Consider the following 23,906-nt stretch of genomic DNA (forward strand, 5'->3'; position numbering starts at 1 on the left):
AGAAGATTCCCAAAGAAAAAATACAGGTCGAGAAGACTACCAAAGAAGAAATAAAGATTGAGGAGCCTGCCAAAGAAGAAGTAAAGGTCGTGGAGCCTGCCAAAGGAGAAATAAAGGTCAAGAAGATTCCCAAAGAAAAAATACAGGTCGAGAAGACTACCAAAGAAGAAATAAAGCTCGAGGAGCCTGCCAAAGAAGAAATAAAGCTCGATGAGCCTGCCAAAGAAGAAATAAAGGTCAAGAAGATTCCCAAAGAAAAAATACAGGTTGAGAAGACTACCAAAGAAGAAATAAAGATTGAGGAGCCTGCCAAAGAAGAAATAAAGCTCGATGAGCCTGCCAAAGAAGAAATAAAGGTCAAGAAGATTCCCAAAGAAAAAATAAAGGTCCAGAAGTCTACCAAAGAAGAAATAAAGCTCGACGAGCCTGCCAAAGAAGAAATAAAGGTTAAGGAGCCTGCCAAAGAAGAAATAAAGCTCAAGAAGATTCCCAAAGAAAAAACAAAGGTTGAGAAGGCTACCAAAGAAGAAATAAAGATAGAGGAGCCTGCCAAAGAAAAAATAAAGGTCCAGAAGATTGCCAAAGAAGAAATAAAGCTTGAGGAGCCTGCCAAAGAAGAAATAAAGGTCAAGGAGCCTGCCAAAGAAAAAATAAAGCTCAAGAAGATTCCCAAAGAAAAAGCAAAGGTTGAGAAGACCACCAAAGAAGAAATAAAGGTCAAAAAGACTACCAAAGAAGAAATAAAGATCAAGAAGCATCCCAAAGAAGGAATAAAGGTTGAGGAGCCTTCCAAAAAAGAAATAAAGGTCAAGCAGCCTGCCAAAGAAAAGGTAAAACTCGAGAAGCATCCCAAAGAAGAAATAAAACTAAAGAAAATTCCCAAAGAAAAAACAAAGGTCGAGAAGCGATCCAAAGAAGAACTAAAGGTTGAGAAGCCTCACAAAGAAGAAATAAAGGTCAAGGAGCCTCCCAAAGAAGGAATAAAGGTTGAGGAGCCTGCCAAAGAAGAATTAAAACTCGAGAAGCATCCCAGAGAAGAATTAAAACTCGAGAAGCATCCCAGAGAAGAAATAAAGCTCAAGACGATTCCCAAAGAAAAAATAAAGGTCGAGAAGACTCCCAAAGAAGAGAAGAAGCTTGAGGAGCCTGCCACAGAAGAAATGAAGCTCGAGCAGCCTCTCAAAGAAAAGAAAGAAGAAAAGAAACCTCTCAAAGGTTTCTCGAAGGCTGAGAAGCCTCACAAAGAAAAGATTATTGTGAAAAAGTCTTCCAAAGAACAGAAAGACATAAAGAAATCTTTTAAAGAAGAAATAAAGGTTAAGAAACCTCCCAAAGAAGAAATAAAAGCTATGAGGCCTCTAAAAGAAGAATTGGGGGGCAAGAAACCTCCCAAAGAAAGGAAAGGAGAGACGAAACCTGCTAAAGAAGCTAAACATCCCAAAGAAGATATAAAGACAGAGGAAACTCCACGAGAAAAGGAAGAAGAAAAGAAACCTGCCAGAGAAAAGACAAAGGTTGAGAAACCTATAAAGCACAAGAAAGAAGAGAAGAAACCTCTTAAGGAGAAGACAGTTGCAAAGAAAGAAGTACACACAGAAAAAACTCACAAACAAAAGAAAGGAAAGAAACCTCCTAAACAAGAACTAAAGCTAGAGACACCTCCCAAAGAAGAGATACAAGTTGAGAAGCCTACGATAAAAGACAAAAAGGTTGAGAAGTCTCAAAAAGCAAAGAAAGAGGAAGAGAAATATATCAAAGAAGAAATTAAGGTTGAGAAGCCTCCCAAAGACAGGAAAGAAGAAAAGAAACCTCTCAAAGAAGACATAAAAGTTGAAGAGTCTCAACAAGAAGAAATTAAGGCTAAGAAACATCCCAAAGACAAAATAAAGGTTGAGAAGCCTCCTCAAAAAGAATTAAAGGTTGAGAAGCCTCCGAAAAAAGAATTAAAGGTTGACAAGCCTCCGAAAAAAGAATTAAAGGTTGACAAGCCTCCAAAAAAAGGAATGAAGATTGAGAAACCTTCTAAAAAAGTAAAGGTTGATGAGCTTCCTAAAGAACAAATACAAGTTGAAAAAGCCCCCAAAGAAGAAGTAAATGTCAAGAAGCCCTCCAAAGACAAAACAAAGATTGAGAAGCCTAGCAAGGAAAAAACAAAGGTTGAGGAGACTCCCAAAGCAGAAATAAAGGTTGAGGAGACTCTCAAGAAGAAGTCTCCCAAAGAAAGAGTACAGGTGAAGAAGCTTCTCAAAAAAGAAATAAAGGTTGAGAAGACTACCAAAGAAAAAATAAAGGTCAAGCAGCCTGCTAAAGAAAAACTAAAACTCAAGAAGCATCCCAAAGAAGAAATAAAGCTCAAGAAAATTCCCAAAGAAGAACTAATGGTTGAGAAGCCTCACAAAGAAGAAATAAAGGTCGAGGAGCCTCCCAAAGAAGGAAAAAAGGTTGAGAAGCCTTCCAGAGAAGAAACAAAAGTAGAGAAGCACTCAAAAGATGAAATAAACGGCATAAAGTCACTCAAAGAAAAAAAGGTTGAGAAGCCTGCTAAACAAGCAATAAAAGCTGAGCAGACTTCCAAATACAAAACAAAGTTCAAGGAGCCTTCCAAAGAAGAAACAAAGATCAAGAAACTTCCTAAAGAGGACTTTAGGGTTGACAAGCTTCCCAATAAAACAATAAAGGTTGAGAAGCCTCACAGAGAAGAATTAAAGATTGAAAAGCCTCCTAGAGGAGAACTAAAGGTAGAAAAACCTCCCAAAGAAGATGAAAGTGTCAAGAAGCCTCCCAAAGAAAAAATTAAGGATGAGAAATCTCCCAAAGACAAAACAAAGGTCAAGAAGCCTTTCAGAGAAACAATAAAGGTTGAAAAGCATCAAAAAGAAGACATAAAGGTTGAGAAACTCCTCAAAGAAGAAATTAAGGTCAAGAAACTTCCCAAAGACAAAAGAAAGGTTGAAAAACCTCCCAGACGAGAAATAAAGGTCAAGAAACCCCCTAAAGAAGAAATAAAGGTTAAGGAGCCTCCCAAAGAGAAAATACAGACCAGGAAACCTCCCAAAGAAGAAATCAAGTTTGAGAAACTGCTCAAAGAAGAAATAAAGGTTGAGAAGCCTCCGAGAGAAGAAATAAAGACCAAGAAGCCTCCCAAAGACAAAATTAAGGTTGGGAAGCCTTTCAAAGAAGAAATAAAGGTGGAGATACCTCCCAAAGACGAAATAAAGGTGAAGAAGCCTTCCAAAGAAAAGATCAAGGTCGAGGAGCCCCTAGAAGAAGAAATAAAGGTAGAGGAACCTCTCAAAGAATTAGTACAGGCCGAGCAGCCTCCCAAAGAAGAAATAAAGCTTAGGAAGCCTCATAAAAAAGAAATAAATGTCAAGAAACCTCCCAAAGAAAAATTAAAGATTGAGAAATCTCTCCAAGAAGAAGTAACAGTCAAGAAGTCTCCCAAAGAAGAACAAAAGATTGAGAAGGTTGGTAAAGAGGAAATAAAGGTTGAAAAGACCCCCAAGGACAAAATAAAGGTCAAGAAGCCTCCCAAAGAAGAAATAAAGGCTGAGAAGTCTCCTGAAGAAGAAATAATGATCAAGAAACTTCCCAAAGACAAAACAAAGGTCGACAAGCCTCCCAAAGAAGAAATAAAGATCAAAAAGCCTCCCAGAGGAGAGATACAGGTTGAGAAACCCCCTAAAGAAGAAGAAAGGGTCAAGAAGTCTCCCAAAGAGGCAATACAAGTAATGAAGCCTCTCAGAGACAAAATACAGGTCACAAAGCATTTCAAAGAAGAAATCAAGGTTGAGAAACATCTCAAAGAAGAAATGCAGGTTGAGAAGCCTCCCAAAGAAGAAACAAAGACTGAGAAGCCTTACAAAGATGACATTAAGGTCAAGAAGCCTCACAAAGCTGCAACAAAGGTCAAGAGGCCTCCCAAAGAAGAAATAAAGGATGATAAGCTTCGTAAAGAAGAAAAAAAGGTGAAAAGGCCTCCCTCAGAAACCATAAAGGTCAAGAAGCCTCCCAAAAAAGAAACGAAGGTCAAGAAGCCTGCCACAGAAGAAATAAAGGCAGAGAGATCTCCCAAAGAACAAATGGTCGAGAAGTCTCCTGAAGACGAAATAAAGGTTGATATGCCTCCCATAGAAGGAATAAAGGTCAAAAAGTTTCTTAAAGAAGGAATAAGGGCTCAAAGACATCCTAAAGATGAAATAAAGGCCAAGAAGCTTCCTGAAGACAAAATAAAGGTCAAGAAGGCTCCCAAAGAAGAACTAACGGTTGAGAAACCTCTCAAAGAAGAAATAAAGGAAGAGAAACCCCTCAAAGAAAAAATAAAGGTCAAGAGACCTCCCAAAGAGGAAATGGTCGAGAAATCTCCTAAAGAAGAAATGAAGGTTAAGAAATCTCCCAAAGAAGCAATAAAGGTCAAGAAACCTTCCAAAGAAGAAATAAAACTCGAGAAGCCTCCAAAAGAACAAACAAAGGTAAAGAAGCCTCTCAAAGAGAAAATACAGGTCAAGAAGGCTCCCAAAGAAGAAATAAAGGTTGAGAAACCTCGCAAAGAAGAAATAACAGTTGACAAACCTCTCAAAGAAGAAATAAAAGTCAAGAGACCTCCCAAAGAGGAAATGGTTGAGAAATCTCCTAAAGAACGAATGAAGGTTGAGAAACCTCCCAAAGAAGAAATAAAACTCGAGAAGCCTCCAAAAGAACAAACAAAGGTAAAGAAGCCTCTCAAAGAGAAAATACAGGTCAAGAAGGCTCCCAAAGAAGAAATAAAGGTGGAGAAGCCTCCAAAAGAAGAAATAAAGGCCAAGAAACCTCCCAAAGCGAAAATACAGGTCAAGAAGCATCCCAAAGAAGAAATGTCAGTTGAGAAACCTCTCAAAGAACAAATAAAAGTCAAGAGACCTCCCAAAGAGGAAATGGTTGAGAAACCTCCCAAAGAAGGAATAAAGGTCAAGAAACCTTCCAAAGAAGAAATAAAGGTTGAGAAGCCTCCAGAAGAAGAATTAAAGTCTAAGACACCTCTCAAAGAAAAAGTAAAGATCAAGAAGCCACCCAAAGATGAAATGAAGGTTGAAAAACTTTCTGGAGACAAAATAATGGTCGAGAAGCCTCCAAAAGAAGAAAAAAAGGTTGAAAAACTTCCAGAAGACGAAATAATAATCGAAAAGCCTCCAAAAGGAGAAATAAAGGTGAAGAAGCCTCCCAAAGAGAAAATACAGGTAAAGAAGGCTCCCAAAGAACAAATAAATGTTGAGAAGGCTTCCAAAGAAGAAATAAAGGCCAAGAGACCTCCCACAGAGGAAATGAAGGTTGAAAAACTTCCTGAAGACGAAATAATGGTCGAGAAGCCTCCAAAAGAAGAATTAAAGGCTAAGACACCTCTCAAAGAAAAAGTAAAGATCAAGAAGCCACCCAAAGATGAAATGAAGGTTGAAAAACTTTCTGGAGGTAAAATAATGGTGGAGAAGCCTCCAAAAGAAGAAATAAAGGTTGAAAAACTTACTGAAGACGAAATAATGGTCGAGAAGCCTCCAAAAGGAGAAATAAAGGTGAAGAAGCCTCCCAAAGAGAAAATACAGGTAAAGAAGGCTCCCAAAGAAGAAATAAATGTTGAGAAGGCTTCCAAAGAAGAAATAAAGGCCAAGAGACCTCCCACAGAGGAAATGAAGGTTGAAAAACTTCCTGAAGACGAAATAATAGTCGAGAAGCCTCCAAAAGAAGAAATAAAGGTGAAGAACGCCTCCCAAAGAGAATATACAAGTCAAGAAGGCCCTCAAAGAAGAACTAAAGGTTGAAAAGCCTCACAAAGAAGAAATAAAGGCAGAGAAGCCTCCCAAAGAAGAAACAAAGGTCAAGAAGCCCCCCAAAGAGAAAATACAGGTCAAGAAGGCTCCCAAAGAACAAATAAATGTTGAGAAGGCTTCCAAAGAAGAAACAAAGGTCAAGAAGCCTCCTAAAGAGGAAATGGTTGAGAAATCTCCTAAAGAAGAAATTAAGGTTGAGAAACCTCCAAAAGAAGAAACAAAGGTCAAGAAGCCTCCCAAAGAAGAAATAAAGGTCGAGAAGCCTCCCAAAGAAGAAATAAAGGTTGAGAAGCTTCCAGAAAAAGAAATAAAGGCTAAGAAACCTCTCAAAGAAGAAGTAAAGATCGAGAAGCCCACCAAAGATGAAATAAAGGTTGAAAAACCCACTGGAGACGAAATGAAGGTGGAGAAGCCTCCAAAAGAAGAAACAAAGGCCAAGAAACCTCCCAAAGCGAAAATACAGGTCAAGAAGCCTCCCAAAGAGGAAATATCAGTTGAGAAACCTCTCAAAGAACAAATAAAGGCAAAGAGACCTTCCAAAGAAGAAATGACTGAGAAATCTCCTAAAGAAGAAAAGAAGGTTGAGAAGCCTCCCAAAGAAGGAATAAAGGTTGAGAAGCCTCCTAAAGAAGGAATAAAAGTAAAGAAGCCTCCTAAAGAAGACATAATATTCGAGCAGTCCCCCAAAGAAGAAATGGTGGAGGCACCTCCTAAAACAGAAATGAAGGTCGAGAAGCCCCCCAAAGAAGAGATAAAGGCTGAAAAGCCTCCCAAAGAAGAAATACAGGTCAAGAAGTCTCCCAAAGATAAAATAATGGCTAAGAAGCCTCAAAAAGAAGAAATAAAGGTCAGGAAGCTTTCCAAAGAAGAAGTAATGGTTGAGAAACTTTTTAAAGAAGAAATAAAGGCCGAGAAGCCTCTCAAAGAAAAAATAAAGGCCAAGAAACCTCCCAAAGACGAAATAAAGGTTGAAAAACCTTGTAAAGAGGAAATAAAGGTTGAGAAAACTCCAAAAGAAGAAATAAAGGTGAAAAGGATTTTCAAAGAAAAGAAAACAGAAAAGAAATATGTCAAAGAAGAAATGAAGATTGAGAAACCTCCCAAAGAAGACATAAAGGCCAAGACGGCCTCCAAAGAAAAAACACAAGAAAAGAAAGTTGTCAGGGAATCTGAGTGGAAACGAGAAAGAGAAACAAAGAAACCTAAAGGAGGTAAGGAAAAACTGCACCTCTCTGGTAACTTGTGTTACCAGAGAGGTGCAGTTTGATTTTAAGCTTTTCCAATTAAAGAAGAAACTTTATTATTAAGGCGCATTTTTTTCTTTCCAAACAATAAATCAACTGGTCTTTTACCTCTCTTTGTTTCCTTCAGACATCAAACCCAAAAGAACAATCAATCGGGAGTTTGCATCTGTCCTCAGGAAAGAACATCTTAATGTTACAAAACCTGGTGAGACAATATACACTATTTGTGGATATTTATTGTGTGTTTTATTCAAGATACAGTCAATAAATAGCTTTTAATTAAAAAACGCAAGTACAAATACAGAGGAGCTTAAAGTCAAACAAATGTATACCATAATCTTCATGTAAAAAATGCTGTATTGTTTAGAATAACACATTGCTGCATTCATAATTGACACATACTATATAATACCCTCCTGGCACCCACCTAAACATTTATGATAGCAAACTATAAGCAATATTTGGGCGTGGGCATTATTAAAAGAACCGGAAGCCCAGAAGTGACATACGAACTGCACCAAGGAAAATGTAAACACACCTTCCCATCATATTGGAAGTTGTCAGTCCATCTGGATTTTTCACAAGCATTGATTTCAAAAGTCAGGAAATTCTGTTTGCAAAATGATAGACATGTCTTCAAATAGCATCCATATTTATGTGTTCGAGTCCGAATATGAATCTGGTTAAGGTTTGCACATACTCAGGGCTGTACTGTACGCATACTGTGAGCAGTTTCTTGACCTTGATACTCTACATTATCCGAATTGTTACCCTTCATAGTCAAACGCATTAAAAGCCCCAGAATTTTAAAGGCCCCAGACCTTGGTTTCCTGGAGTAAACCAAGGTCTAGGGCTTTTGTGGTTTCGTGTTTTCATTTGCTAAGGGCCATCTATGTAAAACGGGTTCTGGCGTCTATGGAAGTTGTGAGGAAAACTGCAGTACCACTTAGGTCCAGTGAGTGGTGGCAAAAAGACACCCTGGGTCATACAGACAATGGCAGATTGAGACGCTGTTTCCATATCCTCCTGCAACTCATCTAGACTCCGGATTAAAGAGGATGGACAGCTTCTGCTGATGGCGTTACTCCTCCTTAACCCCTTTTACACCAGTCCTAACCTTCTTCTACCCGCTCGGATCCGCCAGACTCTTTGCGTGTGTGGGGATAGCAGTGGTGCGGCGCAGGGGAGAAGACAGACTGATCTGTCTGATCCTAACTTTGCCTCACGGACTTAAAGTTTTGAGCTTTATGAGTAGGGATTTACCTCATCCATGGGAAAAAAATAACCAGGGGGATTTTCAGGACAATACCGCTCACTTTTAATGGGAGTAAATAAATTTTTATTGGATTTTAGGATATACCCGCTGCACAGATTAGGCAGCTGCAGAAGAAAAGTCTGGCTAATAAAGCTGCAGCAGCGGGGGTAACACTGCACTCTGCCTGGCGAGGCCAACCGGGTCTCTGACGCTGCCGACAAGTCCGAGGAGAATTAAAATTTGATCATAATCCTGATGAACTGACAGCACAAAGGAAGTTTGGAGGTGTGCTTACTCGCCTAAAAACATCTTAAAACAACTTTTTGTGATAAATTAAGGTTATGAATCCGCAGGTTAGTAAACTCATCATCTCCTTGCTGCTCCTTACCTCCCCCTCCTTGTGGCGGACAGTTTTGTTGCTGTATGCAACCTCGCCCCCTCAACAAGCCCCCGTGAAAGCAGAGCAAAGTACTGGGCCGCTTTAGGGACCAAAGCCCCAGGAAAGTAAAGCACCAGGAAAGGGAAATTAGTCGGGTAAATGTGTATGGAAACACTACCCAGGATTTGAAAAGCCCCAGGCTTCTCAAAAGCCCCAGGCTTATGAGTGGCAATGGAAAAGGGTCTATTGCCTATTTCTTGTGGCAATATTGCCTTTGATCTATAGCATGTTCGTATTCCAGGGCCTTGTACAGTTGGTACGTCACAATTTTGAATATTCATTTCTGGTTTCACTGACAGGATGCCAAAATGGCAGCACCCGTGACAAGCACAGAAAGGATAGAAAATACAGTTTTACTCCATATAGGCATGTGTTGGAACAAAATTACTAGTAATAAGTTCACCATCACATAATGAATGAAAAAAACTTTCCAGGGTTTTGTTTGACTTTAACAAAGTAAATCAAGCAAATCATTTAAAATTACATTTGGTTATTTTGCTCTAACATGTTGCTTAATGTTATGCAGAAGTGTATATTTATAAGGAAATTAAGTACATTTTCAGAAGTTTTCTTTTCACCTTTATAGCTGTTGCGAGCTCCTTCAGGGAAGGGTAAATTTATTGCATGTACTTTATAGTGGCCAGTGGTACTCCACAGTGGAGTTTATTTGCAACTTTGGGTTTATAACATTGAAATTTTGGTTGTGGTGTGAAATAAAATGTTCATTTATGATGATGTTAATCTTTCCAGTGAATTTACAAAAGGCTGGAAAAGTACAAAACACATGTGGTCAAAATGATCAACAAATATGATATTGATGCTGAAAGATTAAGCTTTACCCCCTTATAGTGTCAAAATCTGAACATATGAAATTAAGATACATTTTTTGTATTACTGAAATCATAATGTCTTTACTAGAAACTGCACCAATCAAGACCAAAAAGATGCCGGTAGTGAAAAGTAAGAGACACAATTACTTATGTTCTCTTTTAAATGATCTGTTAAGTGCTGCTTAGGTACCTAGTCCTACGTTCAGTTTCAATGAACATTTCTTTTTCTGACAGAGCTGGAAATGCCAGATAGAAATGTGTCTTTAACAAAGATGAAAGTTAAAGCAGTGCCACCAAGGAAAGGTATGTTTTTACAGCAAACATTCAATTTCCCGAGTTTTTAAACCAGGGATGTCCTGATCCGGATTTTCTGTCACTGATACCAAACTGAGCCATTTAAGTCCCACTGTAATATTTAATGAAAGTGAATAAAATTAATGTTCTGTGTGAGGTCAACACTACATTTCATCTGTATTAAAACTCACTCACCAATCAACACTCCACTCTCAATTTAGACATCTTGAGACATTTACGTAGGACTCCCAATAGAAGTCTTTTGAACCAGGACCATGAGCTAATTCCTTGGACTGATCAGGACATCCCTGTTGCAAAGAAAAATCACAAACAGGCCTCTAACTATTCCCATTTACATTGTTTGTCTTTTAAAACATTTGCTGAATGTTTCAATAAATCAAATCCAGAAAGTTAAACCCTTGTTTCTGTCGTAGTTCCTGTGGCTCCAAAAGAAAAAGTCAAACCAGCAGCGAAAGTCAAAAAAGGTAGAATAGTATCTAAAACTGTAACTGGTCAGATTTATAAAACAATGGATATTTTTTTTTCATCCAAATGTATTAGTAAATGTATTTCTGTTCTTTGTTTTTGTTTGTTTGTTTTTTCATCTCCGTTGAATGAAATCCTCAAAAACATGGCATATTGTTTTTACATCATCTGTTTTAGTTGCTGAGGTTCTTGAGGAGAAGATTGAACCAATCACTCCCAAGAAAGGTTTAAATCTTTCAAGTTCTCTCTTTTTTTGGTTGTATTTTTGTTAATCTCAGCACCGGATGTTTGTGTTATACTGATATCTCAGTGGTTTTAAGAACCATACTATTTATTGGAAAGAAAATTATATTTTTAGATGACACTTTTAGATAAATATTTGTACTTAAGTTCTACGTTTGTATTGTTGATTTAACTCCTTTGATAGCACCAGAACATATGTTTGTTTTTCTTGTATTTATGCGTAAATGTGTAAGGCTGAGCATATTGGTTTCTCTGTGTTTCAGCAACTGTTATTAAGGAGAAACCAACACCTGCTGAAAAGAAGAAAGGTATAAAAAAAACAAGTGGTTGTTTGTTTTGTTGTGTCTTTTTTATTTTATTAGGTAAAATCAGAATAACTGATTCAGGCATTTCTACATTTGCCTGTTGGTATTACAGTTTATTGACACATTAATGACAAAAGAGTCCCACTCCCAAATTAATCACTTCTTGTCAAGAATCTCACCGATATAGGAGAATCTGCTCCATTCGACATGTTCCCTTCAGAAAGGCTTTTTTTTTGGTCAAAAATCTGTTAATTAAACAGTCATGCTTTGCTGTTATACACACTCCATTATCATCATCATATGGTAATAGTGATTACGTTTTAGACAGACTAAGCATCAAAGACTTGAGTTTAAGTCATGTCCATTTGTATTTGCCTGCTACAAAAATCAAAACAATAGAAAGACTGATTATGATTTGTATATGTTTCAAACCTTCATGGGTGTTAGGTTTTCATACAGAAAAAGCCTCAGAACTAAAACATTGATCTAATTATGTTTTGCGCCGCTCTTGTTTTTCAGAGAAAATTGTTCTGAAGAGGACCATTAAGGAAGAAGGTAAAGTCTAAAAAGACCAAATCAAGCAAAACGTTTATTTGAATTATTGAATTATTTTAAACTAATTAAGCATGTAAAGCTACTGACAGTTATATGTTGAATATGTTGTAATTTGCAGAACAAAAATATCTTAAAGACAAACAGGAGCCAGCAAAGAAAGGTACAGATTAAACCAATATTTCTCTGTAAAGTTCAGATCAGTGTGAATTCAATTATTTATGCACAAAGCTGTTCTTCTAGAAAAACCTGCTGAGAAGATGGCTGCCAGAGAGGAGAAGATTGAAGGTACTGAATAGATGTTGCAGTTTCGGGTAGCCTATTCTAACCTTGTAAAAACAAAATGGATTGACATTATGCTCTGTTGTTAACAGAAAAGCTCATGGACAGCTTTCCCATGGACGGTAAGCACAACTTCTTTCTTATTGAGTAAAAATACACACAACTGTTCTGTTGAGATATAGAAAAAAAAATAAAAAATACAATTGTCCCGCCGTTTTTCTCTGCAGACGAGCTACCGTACTTCCAGTGTTTCTTCCTGGACGAGGACGAGGCCCAGTTTCCGTTTTATGCCTTCTCACCTTTGCACATTTAACTCCTAGCCTTTATCTAATCAGAGGTTAGCTTATCGATAACGACAAGGTCCCATCACACCCTGGGCTGCAGAGACATGGCGGCACCTGTTCACTGAGTCCAACAAGCGCTCAGAGCGGGCCATCAGGGTGAAATATGGAAGGACTATTTTTATGTTTTTGTCACCAGGCCTGGTTGAGCTCTCATTTTAAATACATGAAAACAGCCGCATTCCTTTTCCTTTTATTTACATTTATTTTCTCCAAAATTTAATATATATATATATATATATATATATATATATATATATATATATATATATATATATATATATATATATAAAGAGAGAGAGAGAGAGAGATAGTCACATATATATATACACACAATATATATATGCAGCTATCCTTAATTTTCAGAATTTCAAATTTGATGCATTTCTTGTCAGCATCTCATTAATTTTAAGAATTGTTTTTCTCTAAAGGAAGGAAAAATTCTACTTTGCGGTTTTTTTGTTTTTTTTTTCCTGCATGTAAATTATTGGATGGAATGACGATGTGCTGTATGTGAGAGCTCCCAGAATTATTGACAGGATGAAACCTGCAATCAAGTCTTATTTAATAGAACCATCTGCACCAGTCACTGGCTTAAAAGTTGGTGCTACTACTTTTCCTGAGCTCCCAGGTTTGAGTTCAGGTTTATGTTGTGATAGATTGTTTTTTGTTTTTTTTTACCATCTTGTCTCTGAAATTCCTTCACTGACCAAACACATGACATTGTTACCAGCTGTTTTTTTTTATTGTGTACACAGAAACGAAACTTGACGTATGTGAGGTGAGTTGGTTCTTTTGTACATAAGCCCAGGTGACATTGTCTGTGTTGTGCTTTGCACATATGATGCAAACCTATTACCTGCATCTCAGAATACGATGGAGACCTGCGTCATAACTTGAACAGGATTTCTTTAATCTAAACATCCTGATGTTGAGATGTTCACTGAGGGCTAAACCTAGCATTGGTTGTGCAGTAACAACTGATTGGTGTATCCAATGCTTCTGAAAAGCAATGTTAAAGACTGCATGGTTGATTCCATGCAGAAACTTTACATTTTTGAGCTGTGGTCCAACTTAGACCTGGCAACACGGAAACTCTAAGATGCTCACAGAATGAGCTTTAGCAGCTTTATATGGTCCATTGGATCTGCTGCACAGAAAACAGGAGGAGTGCTCTGCTTTAAGGCACCAATCCTGAGTCGAATGTAAAACTGCATACATCTTGAAATGAAATTATAGGCGCAAGCTCTATAATGGTCATAGAATGGGGCACACTTTGTGGCTCTCCAGTAAGTTAAACTGAATAAGCTGCACATTTATAGTGATGTTCGAAAAAAATACCCACAAATCAGCTTGTTCCTACGTGACGGTGGGCTGTCCTGTCTGGGGATATTTATAGAAGAACGTGCAATACTTAGTATTCGATGACGCCATTGGTTTTATGTTATCTTTGCCTGTCATTCTTTGAATAACCTGTGCATGTTGCGTGTGTGTTTCGTGCTCACAGATGCTGAGCACACTTGATGTTTTCCTCCTAATCAGAACTTAATGAATGGCAGGACGACTTGAAGCTTTGGGGTATTTTGAAACCAAAAGCTCCTCTTGCTTGGTGACAAAAATAATAATAATCTTGATGTAAATAGTTTAATAAATGAAATACAAAAATTATTATTTTAACCGGAACCACTGCCACTGAAACTGCATTTTCCCAGCTGTAAAATTGTGTTATGTATAGATTTGTCAGGCAAATAATCTATCATTAAAGCATTGCTTTGTAAATGTTTTTTTTTTCTTTCTATAAGGATTCCAAGCACAACATCTCCAACACTGACAATAAAGTATGTTTTTCGGGTGACCACAACATTATGTGGTAATATGTGATCAGGAAATAAAAGAAATGCCCTGATGCAAGTACAGTGTTATGAGCAGCTGTCATTCCATTGTCTACCTATAAGGCCTTCAATATATGAATCTTTTTATATTTTGTCACATTACAACAACAAACTCCACTCTTGATGCTTTAACCCCCCCCCCCTTATTTCTGAAGGGATGGAGGGTCCCAGTTTTTCTTGTGAATTACGCAGAGAGGTAAGAAAATGTTTTTTGGAGAAACATTTGGTTAAAAAAACATGTTGAAACTCTGCTTCCAAATTCCCCATAGGAAGGTAAATATACTCTCAGGTAACATAATTGTTAATTGAACAGTAACACCTTCCGTATCTAATTCAAAGTGTTCTGACGCATTATGTTAGAAATCACTGGGGGGGGGGGGGGGCTAAACCCTGGTAATCAGGCTTGTCCATTAGCTTATTAACCTGCTGATTAAAGACACTTTATCGCTGTCAGCATATAGACCATATGTCTTTTAAAGCCCTTCACAGAACAACATGCTGTGGATGCTCAAAACTGACCTTTCTGTGGTTTAACAACAATTACCGTTTCAATCTTCTCCTCCCTACTGATAATGCCAGCTTTTGCAGGATGAAAACGTTGAGATTGCTCCATACCCAACAAATGCCCGGTCATCGTACTCCCTCGTGAAGCGAGACCAGGGTTAATGCAGGTCAGGTGACACCACTGACACAGATTCCTCACACAGAGGAAACTCTTCTGTGAAGACGGCTCTAATCACACCCAACCGTTATCTCTGTTACACAGAAAGGAATAAGCTTCCTTTTCTGCTCTTTTACTACAGACATTACATTGTAAAATTTGGGCCGTACATTTTCTTTTAACTATAAGGAGCCTAAATGTTTTTTGCAAAAGATTTATTATTATTATTATTATTATTATTGCAGCTATCCATAATCTTCATGTCCCATAACTGAGCATAATGGGATTTCTGTACAAATCCTTACAGTGCCAAATGTCTTCCACTCTATTTATCCGATTAACTGAGAGGTGGCCGGGGTTCAGATGTGTGTGGGGGGGGGGGGGGGATCAAATGTGAAATAAAACACGTGCTTTTGACAAGTATGTATCAAGGATATCTGCCGGTGGAAAAAAGTGGACTGATGGGCTCCCAATGCGAATTTGAAGAACTACCACTGAAGATCGGATTGCTGCAAAAACTGCCTCAGGAGGTCCCGTCTCATCAGGGTTGGTCAACGCACCATCGAATGATGCCTCTACGTAATGACACCACAACTTAAATCGGATTATCCCGAGCCAGATGACATCAGCACCCCCCCTCACCACCACCACCGCCTCCCTCCGAGCTTCTCTCCGTCTCAAACAATCTGGAGGTTACTACGGGACATTCCCTTTTTAACGGGTTCAGCGGTCAGAGTCGCCGCGGCGGTCGGCTCTGGCCTGCACTGCAACCCTCCAGCTGCCACCTGGAGCAGGCCGAGACACAGCGGCGGCTCTGTTCCCACGACTCGCACCAGCATATCTCTGCGGCTGCATACAGAGTTGCGAAGAAAGGCTCATTCAACAAAAGGATAGAGATAAAGGGGGTTAACGACGTAGCACCGAGGAGCTCCAGAGAGCGAATAGAGGGACTCAGATTGGCCAAGTTTGGTTTAGCAGTTTATTTCATGTTTTCAGTTTTAACACATCAGTCAGAAACAGTTTAGGCCCTTCATCATCATCCGTATTTCTTACAGAGGATCTTTAACAAAGACTGGGCATGGGTATTTCACCAGCAACAGGGTTTAAAAAGTTATGATTACAAAAACACAGAAATGTTCCGTCATATTGTAGCTGTTGTTTAAAATCCTTTTAATGCCTTGTCAGAAAAAGTACTAGTGTGATCATAGTTTTTTTTCCACCCCGATATATCAAGCATAGAGTGGCACAGCATCCCCCCTCCCCCACCTGTTCCTTCACACTACCAGTCTTTTCAACACGCTTTCCTCACTTGCAGGAAAATCAAACTGTTGTGAAGGTCATGCCGTTGATACCAAAGAAGCACCACCTGTCACTCTTGATAAGGTAAAGCTTGTTTTAAAAGTACAAAATGTGGCGCCTTATTTTTTTTTTTTTTAGCTTTGCATCAATGCAATAACATTGGGGTGCTTTTACTCATGGTTATCTTACTGAAAGTTTCACACCAGCCGATGACTACAGAGTCTCCATAACATGTATGTAAGAAAAAGATGTCAAGTGCAAATCATTGTTTGAAATACAAAAAAATAAATCTTGTTTTTTTTTTGATGGTTTACAGTGCTGGGATGAATGATGTACTCTTTCCTTGAAGCTTAGGCCTTCTCATATGTTCGGACCGCCGTGACTCCCTCAAAGGTCAAAGTCTAGAAAAAGAAAAGAGACGAAGTAAAAGACAACTCATATACATATATTTTCTGTAAAGGTAAAGTAAGTTTTGATGCTTTTTATTTGAGTCATAAAAACCTTTACAGGCTGAGCAAGATCTGTTTGAATCCTTTTTTTTTTGTGCGTGTGCGTTTGTGTGAAAAACTAGATCGCTTTTGATCTACTGGTGTGTACAGTGGTAGTGTTTAAAATGCACAAAGTCCTGTGTTACTTACACCCTGAACAGGTTTATTGTCATTTACAATCATTGGACTAGATTAGATAGGTTAAAGAGTTAATTCACTGTTTGTTTGTTTGTATTTCTGGAAATAGATTCTATGATTTCTGGCTCATAAGCTACGAGTAAATTAGCGAGTTAAACCTAAAGTAAACGATTTTTTACTGAACACAGATTCTTTAAAACTCCGCTTGAGATTTAGGGGACCATTATTCTGTTCGTGAAATAAGAAAAGATAATTTTCTATACTATTTTGGCGCCCTTAAAATCTTAAATTGAGGCAACTAAAAAAAGCACGACACACACTGAACTAAATTATTTATTATATATTAGAGATTATGGAGAGACAGTTGTATTTATGAAGTCCATTTATAAAAAACAAAAACTAAAATTGTGATTCTTACACTAAAATACTTTTAAAATATTTTCTTGGCCCGCTCTTGTTAAAGCATCTGTACATTTGGGTCAGAATCGGGGGCACTTATTAGGGGAACTGCCACCGGCTGTATAAACTAATAAAAATAACCATATAACACCACAGCAGACGTAAAACTCACCATCACCATCTTTCCATCCTTGATTTCTCGTACAAATTTGGTCTCTTTTCCATCCCACTTCTGCACGTGCACAAATTTGTCTCCCTCCATGGTGAAGGTAGACTGCAAGAGAGGAAATGAAATACATCAGCAGAGCAAATGAGCTGTGGTTCACAAAAAAATAAAATAATGAAATAACATTTTGCAGGATTTACCTTTACATGCCGGTCATCAGGTGTGGTCTCATCAAACTCCTCTCCCAGTTTGGCGGAGAGCTCAGTGTTCTTAAACGTGCTCTGGGTTTTCACCACCACTTTGTCCCCATCCTGGCTGATCACTATTGTTGGTTTGGTAACATTGCCCACTTGTCTTGTGGCAAAGCCAACCCCTGCCAATAGAACATGGCTTGGTTTTACAAATAAGGCTGGGCACTTTTTTTTTTTTTTTTGATCTAATTTATATTATTCTGCCAAACAAAGTAGAAATAACTTAAGTGCAAATTGCTTACCTATTGCCTTCATATAGTCATCAAAGTTCTGACTGTCCACCAGTTTCCACGTTGCGCAGAAAGCATCGACCATGTTTGCAGATGTAATCAGCCGCAGTCAGCCTGAACCTGTCTCACCTTCTTCTCTCTTCTAAGCAAAACTCCGCATCCCGTCCACTGTGGGTCAAATTAATAGGGTGTCAGAGGGCGGAGCCAGTTTTACACAGCCTGAAGAGCTGATTGGTTGGTACACAGCTGCGTAGGTTTTGATTGGCCAGCACAAAACATGCTACTACAGGACTATGAAGGAGAAAGATCTGATTCTGGGGCAATCACTCCACACATAAAAGGAGATTATTTACTGAAACAAAATCAATAAGGCTATTGTTTTCAAACTCATATATATATATATATTTATATATATATATATATATATATATATATATATATATATATATATATATATATATATAAAATACATAAATATATATATTATACATAAATATATATATATATATTATACATAAATAATAGGAACACTTGGAGTTACATTGTGTTGCCTTAAGTGTTCCTTTTATTTTTATATATTATACATAAATATATATATATATATTATACATAAATAATAGGAACACTTGGAGTTACATTGTGTTGCCTTAAGTGTTCCTTTTATTTTTGAGCAATATATATATATATATATATATATATATATATATATATATATATATATATATATGTTTGTGTGTGTGTGTGTGTCAGCTGCTTTGGTGTTAATGGAACTAAAAACAGGGACACTAAAGGGGCAACAATGAGATGACCCCCAAGACATGAAAGGTTTTTACAGATGGAGGCCACAGACATTTTTTAACTCGTGATTTTTGACCACATTTCAGCACTTTTACATTTGTGACCTGGTCCGTGCCACTACTGGAGTCTTGAGGCGACACCTGGACCCATTGTGCATGCAGTCCAACTCCACCAGGATGGCACATCAACACACGGTAGCGGCGAACCGGGCAGCCGCCCTGGGCGGCATTTTTCCAATGACACATAAGGGGGGCGGCACGAGCAGTTAAAACATTTTTTTTTTTTTTTTTATAATCTGCGATCTCAAGAGAGGTTTCCCACTATCTATCATATCACTGTGTAAGGAATTGGCACCCCTTCCAGCTGCAGGCGCCCTGCTTGCTGTGAGAAGAGGCTGCAGCCATGCACGCTGCACAGAGGCTGACAGCCTGTAGGCTAAATGAGAGGAGTAAAGGCCATGGGGAGGAGCAGTAAAGCTCTGGGTCTCACAAATGGACCAACAGGCTAAGGTCAGTCACACCAAGGTACGAGAGGATTTCCAACCGGCCAGTCTGTTTCAGACCGAACTGGTTGGTGGTCAAGCTGTTTTTCGTTTTCTTTCTTCCCAACAACAAAAACGCAGCTGAGGTGATGAGCGGACGTGAAGCCCCATTACGAAGTACTATTCTGAGTTTCTGCAATGACATGTCAGCACAATGGACTTTCCTGCTGCATCAACTTTTCAGTTTCACTTTTTCTGAGACTGTGGATCAAGCGCTCTGTGGGTTGATCCTTTTGTGATCTGGGATCCTTTTGTTCTCAACACATGACCCATTCCATCAGTATAGATATCCAGCATTTTTCTTTTTTTGAGGTCAAATGCGTTTCCAAAGTGTTTTTCTTTTAGCTGTGCATGTATATAAATACGTAATATAGAGGAAGTGCAGAAGAGTTATCTTGGGGTCAACAATTTTCTATTCTACTGTCACTAAACTCTACAGGATCTGTGTGCTACGGTCAGCTGAGACAAAGATGAAGATTTTTTTGGCAACAAGCCTTCCAGCTTGCTCACTGTTAAGTGTGAGATAGATCTCTTACAATGGCCCCTAAGGAGCCGGTTAGAGTCTTTAAAACATCACGAGAAACAAAAAGTAGACACCATCAATAAACAGAAAAGGGAGCATCATTGGATCTTTTAACAGGATAAAGATCAAAAACATTAGACAACAAAAAAAGGGTTTGCCAAATCAACCTTTAATCTCATCTTGGCCCCCCGACACTTCAATTCGAGTTAAGGTGAAAAGAGGATCAGGGGATTCTGGACAATCTACGGAAATTAAAGAGGAACTCTCTGATACAACCATATGAAAATTTACAGGAGACCAAATGCTGTGGAAAAAGGAATTGTAGAAAGTACTTTGAGTGGGTAATATTTGCTGGAGTGTTGATTTTGTTAAAACTAATTATCTAATGTGTATATTTTTTCATCCTTTAACCCACTGCAAGAACGTAGACAAAATTGAAGGTTGGATTTTTCTCGATTCTTCATTGTGAGATAATGCTGCAGCCATAAACCCTGGATTCATTTAGATTCATTGTTAACCTTTGAGCCAAGGTTAAATAGCACAGGGTACACCGTTACGTTGCGTCATCTTTTTTTGTGAAGCGTGAACTGTCTGTGCCAAATGTCATAGCAACTTGGTGAAAATATACTCTGGACAAAACAAACAAGAGATTCTGCTGATCCAAACACAACACACGACTATTTTAAAACTTTATTAATCATGAAGGACTTTCTGTAAAAGCAGTTTTACGTCGATACAAACAGCACTGCAACAATACAGCAGACCGGTCCTTACCAATGCAAAGCAAAGATCTGACCCGCGAAAATTAAAATCAATGCAGGACACAAAAAGTTATTTCATTGTTGGTACAATGCCAAGAAAAACAAATGTCTGTCTGAAAATTCTTGATCCTGGTCAAGGCAAGATAAGAAGCAACATCGAGATTCTTTCAAAATAAAAATACCCAAATTTATTACTTTGTCACTTTCCCCCAAAAAAACGTAACCAAAAAATAAACGGTTTTATTTCCCTGAAGGTCAAATGTAGTGCATGCAAATAAAACCTAAAATAGTCATCAATAGGATCACAGAGATCACATGATCAAGTTTTGTCATTTCTCAAGCAGAATTTATTGCTTGGCGCTAAATTATCAAGTTGAGGCATCAACCCGGTGCTGAGGGCACAGAGCCAAACTGTCAGCAATTAAACGTTAAAAAAATGGTGATTTACTTTCAGAGGGCGGGGGCAACAGTTTAGAATAAGGATAAATGGTGAGAAACAGAGACTAAAAGAGGTAGAAGAGGAGGAGCAGGAGAGGTGGAGTTTGAGGTAGGGAAGACAGAGCAGCAAAGAAGCTTCTCCACATTAAGGCCCATCTCTCATCTCCCCAAATAAACGCGTCGATGGTTACGGATCTGGAGACGCCCGCGTTCAGGCGGCACAGCGGCAGGCTGATGTTTTAAAACGTGGCTTTAACTTTACCTGATAAAGATGTAGATTTCAGGAAGGAAGTTCATTCTTAATCTGGTTTAGATTAAGAAAAGATAATCGAAAAAGGGGGAATTTTTCATTTATTATATATAGATTTTTGTTTTTTATTTTACATTTTAAATATTGTTTTTTTTTTTTCAATTTTAAAGTGACTGACAAAAATTACTAAGATATCAGAGTTCAGTAAAAAATTCCACCTTATTCAAGCCTCCGGAGTTTAATCCATGTTTGTAAAAATCCAAAGGGGATTGGCTGCAAATCAACGTAGAAATTTTTTTTTATTTTACTGTTGGAACCAGTATGTTAAAACATAAAACTGTAATACTACATATTACAAAATGCAGAAACAGTCCAAAAGATGAGATCAAAGTTTTCAAAAAAATGTGTTTTGATGGATCCAGGAAGGTATTAGGCAAAAGATTTTTTGCAACCGTAAAACGACTTGTGGCTAATAACCGTATGCAAACAGTAGTAGAAATAGGAAGAAATGGCACCAGACAGGTTTAGTAGGATTGTCCAACAGCAACATGGCAATTTAGTTCATGTGTGCGACGTCATAAGAAGTCCCGACTTGCCCACGCATCAACAACAAAGATGGATGCTATCTGAATACTCCAACGCTGATGGACAACGGCACCTCCAGCTTCCTGGATTTGGTTTTTCCTGCACCGTTAGATGCTGCAGGCTGCTCCCTGAAAAAGAAGCAAAAAATTTGGTATTTCACCAAAAACAGCCTTAACGTTTAAAACAGACATATCGCACAGATAATAGAAATTTGAAATGGTAAATTGTGTAGGATCCCGGTTGACTGATGTCTGTAAAAAGGAGAAGTCCCACCCTTTCCTGCGTTGCTCTGCCTGTTCCCTGAGCCTCTGCTGGCCCTGCTGGTCTTCCGCCGTCACAAAGTCCCTGTTGTTGTCAATCAAAAGATTCTGGGGAAGAACAAAAAACAAGGATTAGCTATAAAACATCTAATATGAAGACCAAACAGACTGTTTAAAAAAAAAAAAGGGTTAAACTGATACCTTAATGCCGATTACGTCCCCATCTCTGAGGTGAAAAGGTGGCCCTAAAAGCGATTCTGCCTTTTTCTTTTTCTTCTTTTTGGAAACCTGATGAGTCTGAAAGTAAAAAAACACACAACAAATCACATTCTTTGTTATAAACCAATCAACTGTTTGCTGTTTTAACAAACCAAATCCACGTGTAACATTCCTGCCAAGCTCTTCCAGGCGCACAAATGACACAAAAGAATCACACAAACTGTACTCTCAAAAACTGTTTCTTTTGAGTAGATATACCCAGTTGGAGATTTCTTCCCAGGCGTGTTTCTCAGGCTGGTGTTTGGCCAGCAGCAGAGAATCGGGAGAGAGGCCGTAGTGTGCAGCCAGGCAGGTGCGCAGAGATCGTGGAGAAGAATCATGGGAAGCGTCCCAAACCAGCTCTTCTGCGGGATAGTAACTCCGCTCTCCCGGAACGCCCATCTTTATATTCAGCAGCACTTGCTTTGGCCTTGTAATCAGCAGAAAATGATTGGTTTAAAGGAAACATACGGGAAAAGTTTGCATTTAAAGAAAATGCAGGGAACGATAAACAGCATCCAGCAGTAAAATTCACCCAAGCTCTTCTTCTTTCAGAAGGCCCTGCACACAAAGATCCGTCCCAGTGGTCAACTTCAGCTTCCTGCGCAAAGAAAACAAAAAACAAAACTCTATCCTGCATCTGTCATCAAACAAAACCATCTGCCACCAGGAATAGATGAATCAAGTTTTCAGACCTGAGTGTGAGTTGCTGTCCTCTAAGGATGCGTGTCAGACGCCCTCCCTCCATCTGCCACACACGTAGGAAACTGGTGATAGGAAAACATGCGTCCTGAAGCGCTGGCAGTGTCAACACCTAAAAGGAGCAAAAATAGAAAGAAAAGGAAAAACATTCTCAACATAACTCCACAATCCTCGCCAACGGTAACCTGCTTAAAGTTGCTGCATGATAAAGTCTGCATCAGGAGTCTATCAGGAGTTTACCCAAACTCCTGAGAACAAAAGAAACGGCCTTAAAGCCCCATCCTAAAGTGATGAAAAGAAACAACCATTTCCCTTAAGTCATTTTTTTGTTCTAGAGATCTCCAAAGAAAATCAGTCGATTTACAGTTTGATAGATTTGAAAGAAAATCCGGTCCTTTGCTGATCAGTGAAGGCTCCGTACTCCAGTGTTGGTGCTGCTATAGAGCAATAAAGGCGAACTTTCGTCTTAAAAAAGAAATTCCCAGGGTTTCCCCCAGAAAATGGGGTAATACGTGCGGTAGTTGTCGTGGTGGGTTGTGGGGGGTGCAAGCAGAACCGTGGAGCGGAGAACTGGAAGCGCGAGGAGGGTTGTGTGATGAAGCTCGAAGAAGGGGTGCAGGTCATTAATCGGGAACCGTAGTGTGAGCCAAGCTAACAACTAGCGTTAGTTTATTTTGACCAGAAGGTTTTATCCCAGACGGGAACGTTACTGACCGTTTTATGTTGCACTCAAACACGGAGGCATTTGAAATAAACAAACAACGCTTAGCCTGGCAGGGGGGCGAGTAAAGCCTGTATTATAGCCCACTGTATTAGAAGCCTGGCAGGCTTCTAATACAGTGGGGGAAACCCTGAATTACTCATATCTCTTGCAAATTTAGGTTTAAAGTAATCTTTTAATTTTGCAAACACGTTGCTTTGGACGGGAAGAGATTTTAATGTTTTGGAGTGCCCCCTGCCAGAGTCCTGATTGGGGAATCTGTGGAGGGAGCCACAGATTAGGGTGATGGCAAAGAGGCCTTTCAAACTCAAAGACACGGGGTCATCGTTAAAGTTAATCGTCAAAATGCTGGTCAGCAATTCAGGTTTGTACACTGTAATGGTTTTCACCATTTACACCATTGATTTCAGAGTACGATTAACTTTAACATGGTATTTTGTAATAAGATGTCATTAAATTAGGTCTACATCAAA

At 38.7% G+C, this 23,906-nt stretch overlaps 4 protein-coding genes across 4 annotated transcripts in view; 2 read left to right on the plus strand and 2 right to left on the minus strand.

Annotated features, from left to right (window-relative positions):
• The first annotated feature begins 210 nt into the window (after positions 1 to 210).
• Positions 211 to 12,247, plus strand: LOC118567010 (titin-like). Its single transcript, XM_036150957.1, has 15 exons — positions 211 to 214; positions 346 to 4,526; positions 5,989 to 6,054; positions 6,205 to 7,012; positions 7,173 to 7,250; positions 9,658 to 9,699; positions 9,804 to 9,872; positions 10,298 to 10,348; positions 10,527 to 10,574; positions 10,856 to 10,900; positions 11,417 to 11,452; positions 11,571 to 11,612; positions 11,693 to 11,737; positions 11,824 to 11,853; positions 11,959 to 12,247. Exons 1-15 carry the CDS (start codon positions 211 to 213, stop codon positions 12,042 to 12,044), a joined length of 5,631 nt encoding a protein of 1,876 aa, XP_036006850.1. The 3' UTR covers positions 12,045 to 12,247.
• Positions 4,539 to 5,849, plus strand: LOC118566981 (repetitive proline-rich cell wall protein 2-like). The gene is made up of 3 exons (XM_036150860.1): positions 4,539 to 4,946; positions 4,977 to 5,126; positions 5,187 to 5,849. Exons 1-3 carry the CDS (start codon positions 4,617 to 4,619, stop codon positions 5,790 to 5,792), a joined length of 1,086 nt encoding a protein of 361 aa, XP_036006753.1. The 5' UTR covers positions 4,539 to 4,616; the 3' UTR covers positions 5,793 to 5,849.
• A 3,343-nt stretch (positions 12,248 to 15,590) lies between the features above and the next one.
• On the minus strand, positions 15,591 to 17,760 carry LOC105939041 (fatty acid-binding protein, brain). Its single transcript, XM_012881040.3, has 4 exons — positions 17,609 to 17,760; positions 17,316 to 17,488; positions 17,122 to 17,223; positions 15,591 to 16,325 (listed from the first exon to the last, which is right to left on the minus strand). Exons 1-4 carry the CDS (start codon positions 17,679 to 17,681, stop codon positions 16,275 to 16,277), a joined length of 399 nt encoding a protein of 132 aa, XP_012736494.1. The 5' UTR covers positions 17,682 to 17,760; the 3' UTR covers positions 15,591 to 16,274.
• A 2,374-nt stretch (positions 17,761 to 20,134) lies between these two features.
• usp40 (ubiquitin specific peptidase 40) overlaps positions 20,135 to 23,906 on the minus strand; it is a gene marked incomplete in the record, with an annotated part of 15,532 nt that continues 11,760 nt past the window's right edge. Inside the window, 6 exon segments of the mRNA XM_036150861.1 lie at positions 20,135 to 21,620; positions 21,766 to 21,860; positions 21,954 to 22,049; positions 22,230 to 22,440; positions 22,546 to 22,611; positions 22,706 to 22,824. Coding sequence (XP_036006754.1) covers positions 21,530 to 21,620; positions 21,766 to 21,860; positions 21,954 to 22,049; positions 22,230 to 22,440; positions 22,546 to 22,611; positions 22,706 to 22,824 — 678 coding nt within the window.

This window comes from Fundulus heteroclitus, chromosome 19 (genome assembly GCF_011125445.2).
Source record: "Fundulus heteroclitus isolate FHET01 chromosome 19, MU-UCD_Fhet_4.1, whole genome shotgun sequence".
NCBI classification, from domain to species: Eukaryota; Metazoa; Chordata; class Actinopteri; order Cyprinodontiformes; family Fundulidae; genus Fundulus; species Fundulus heteroclitus.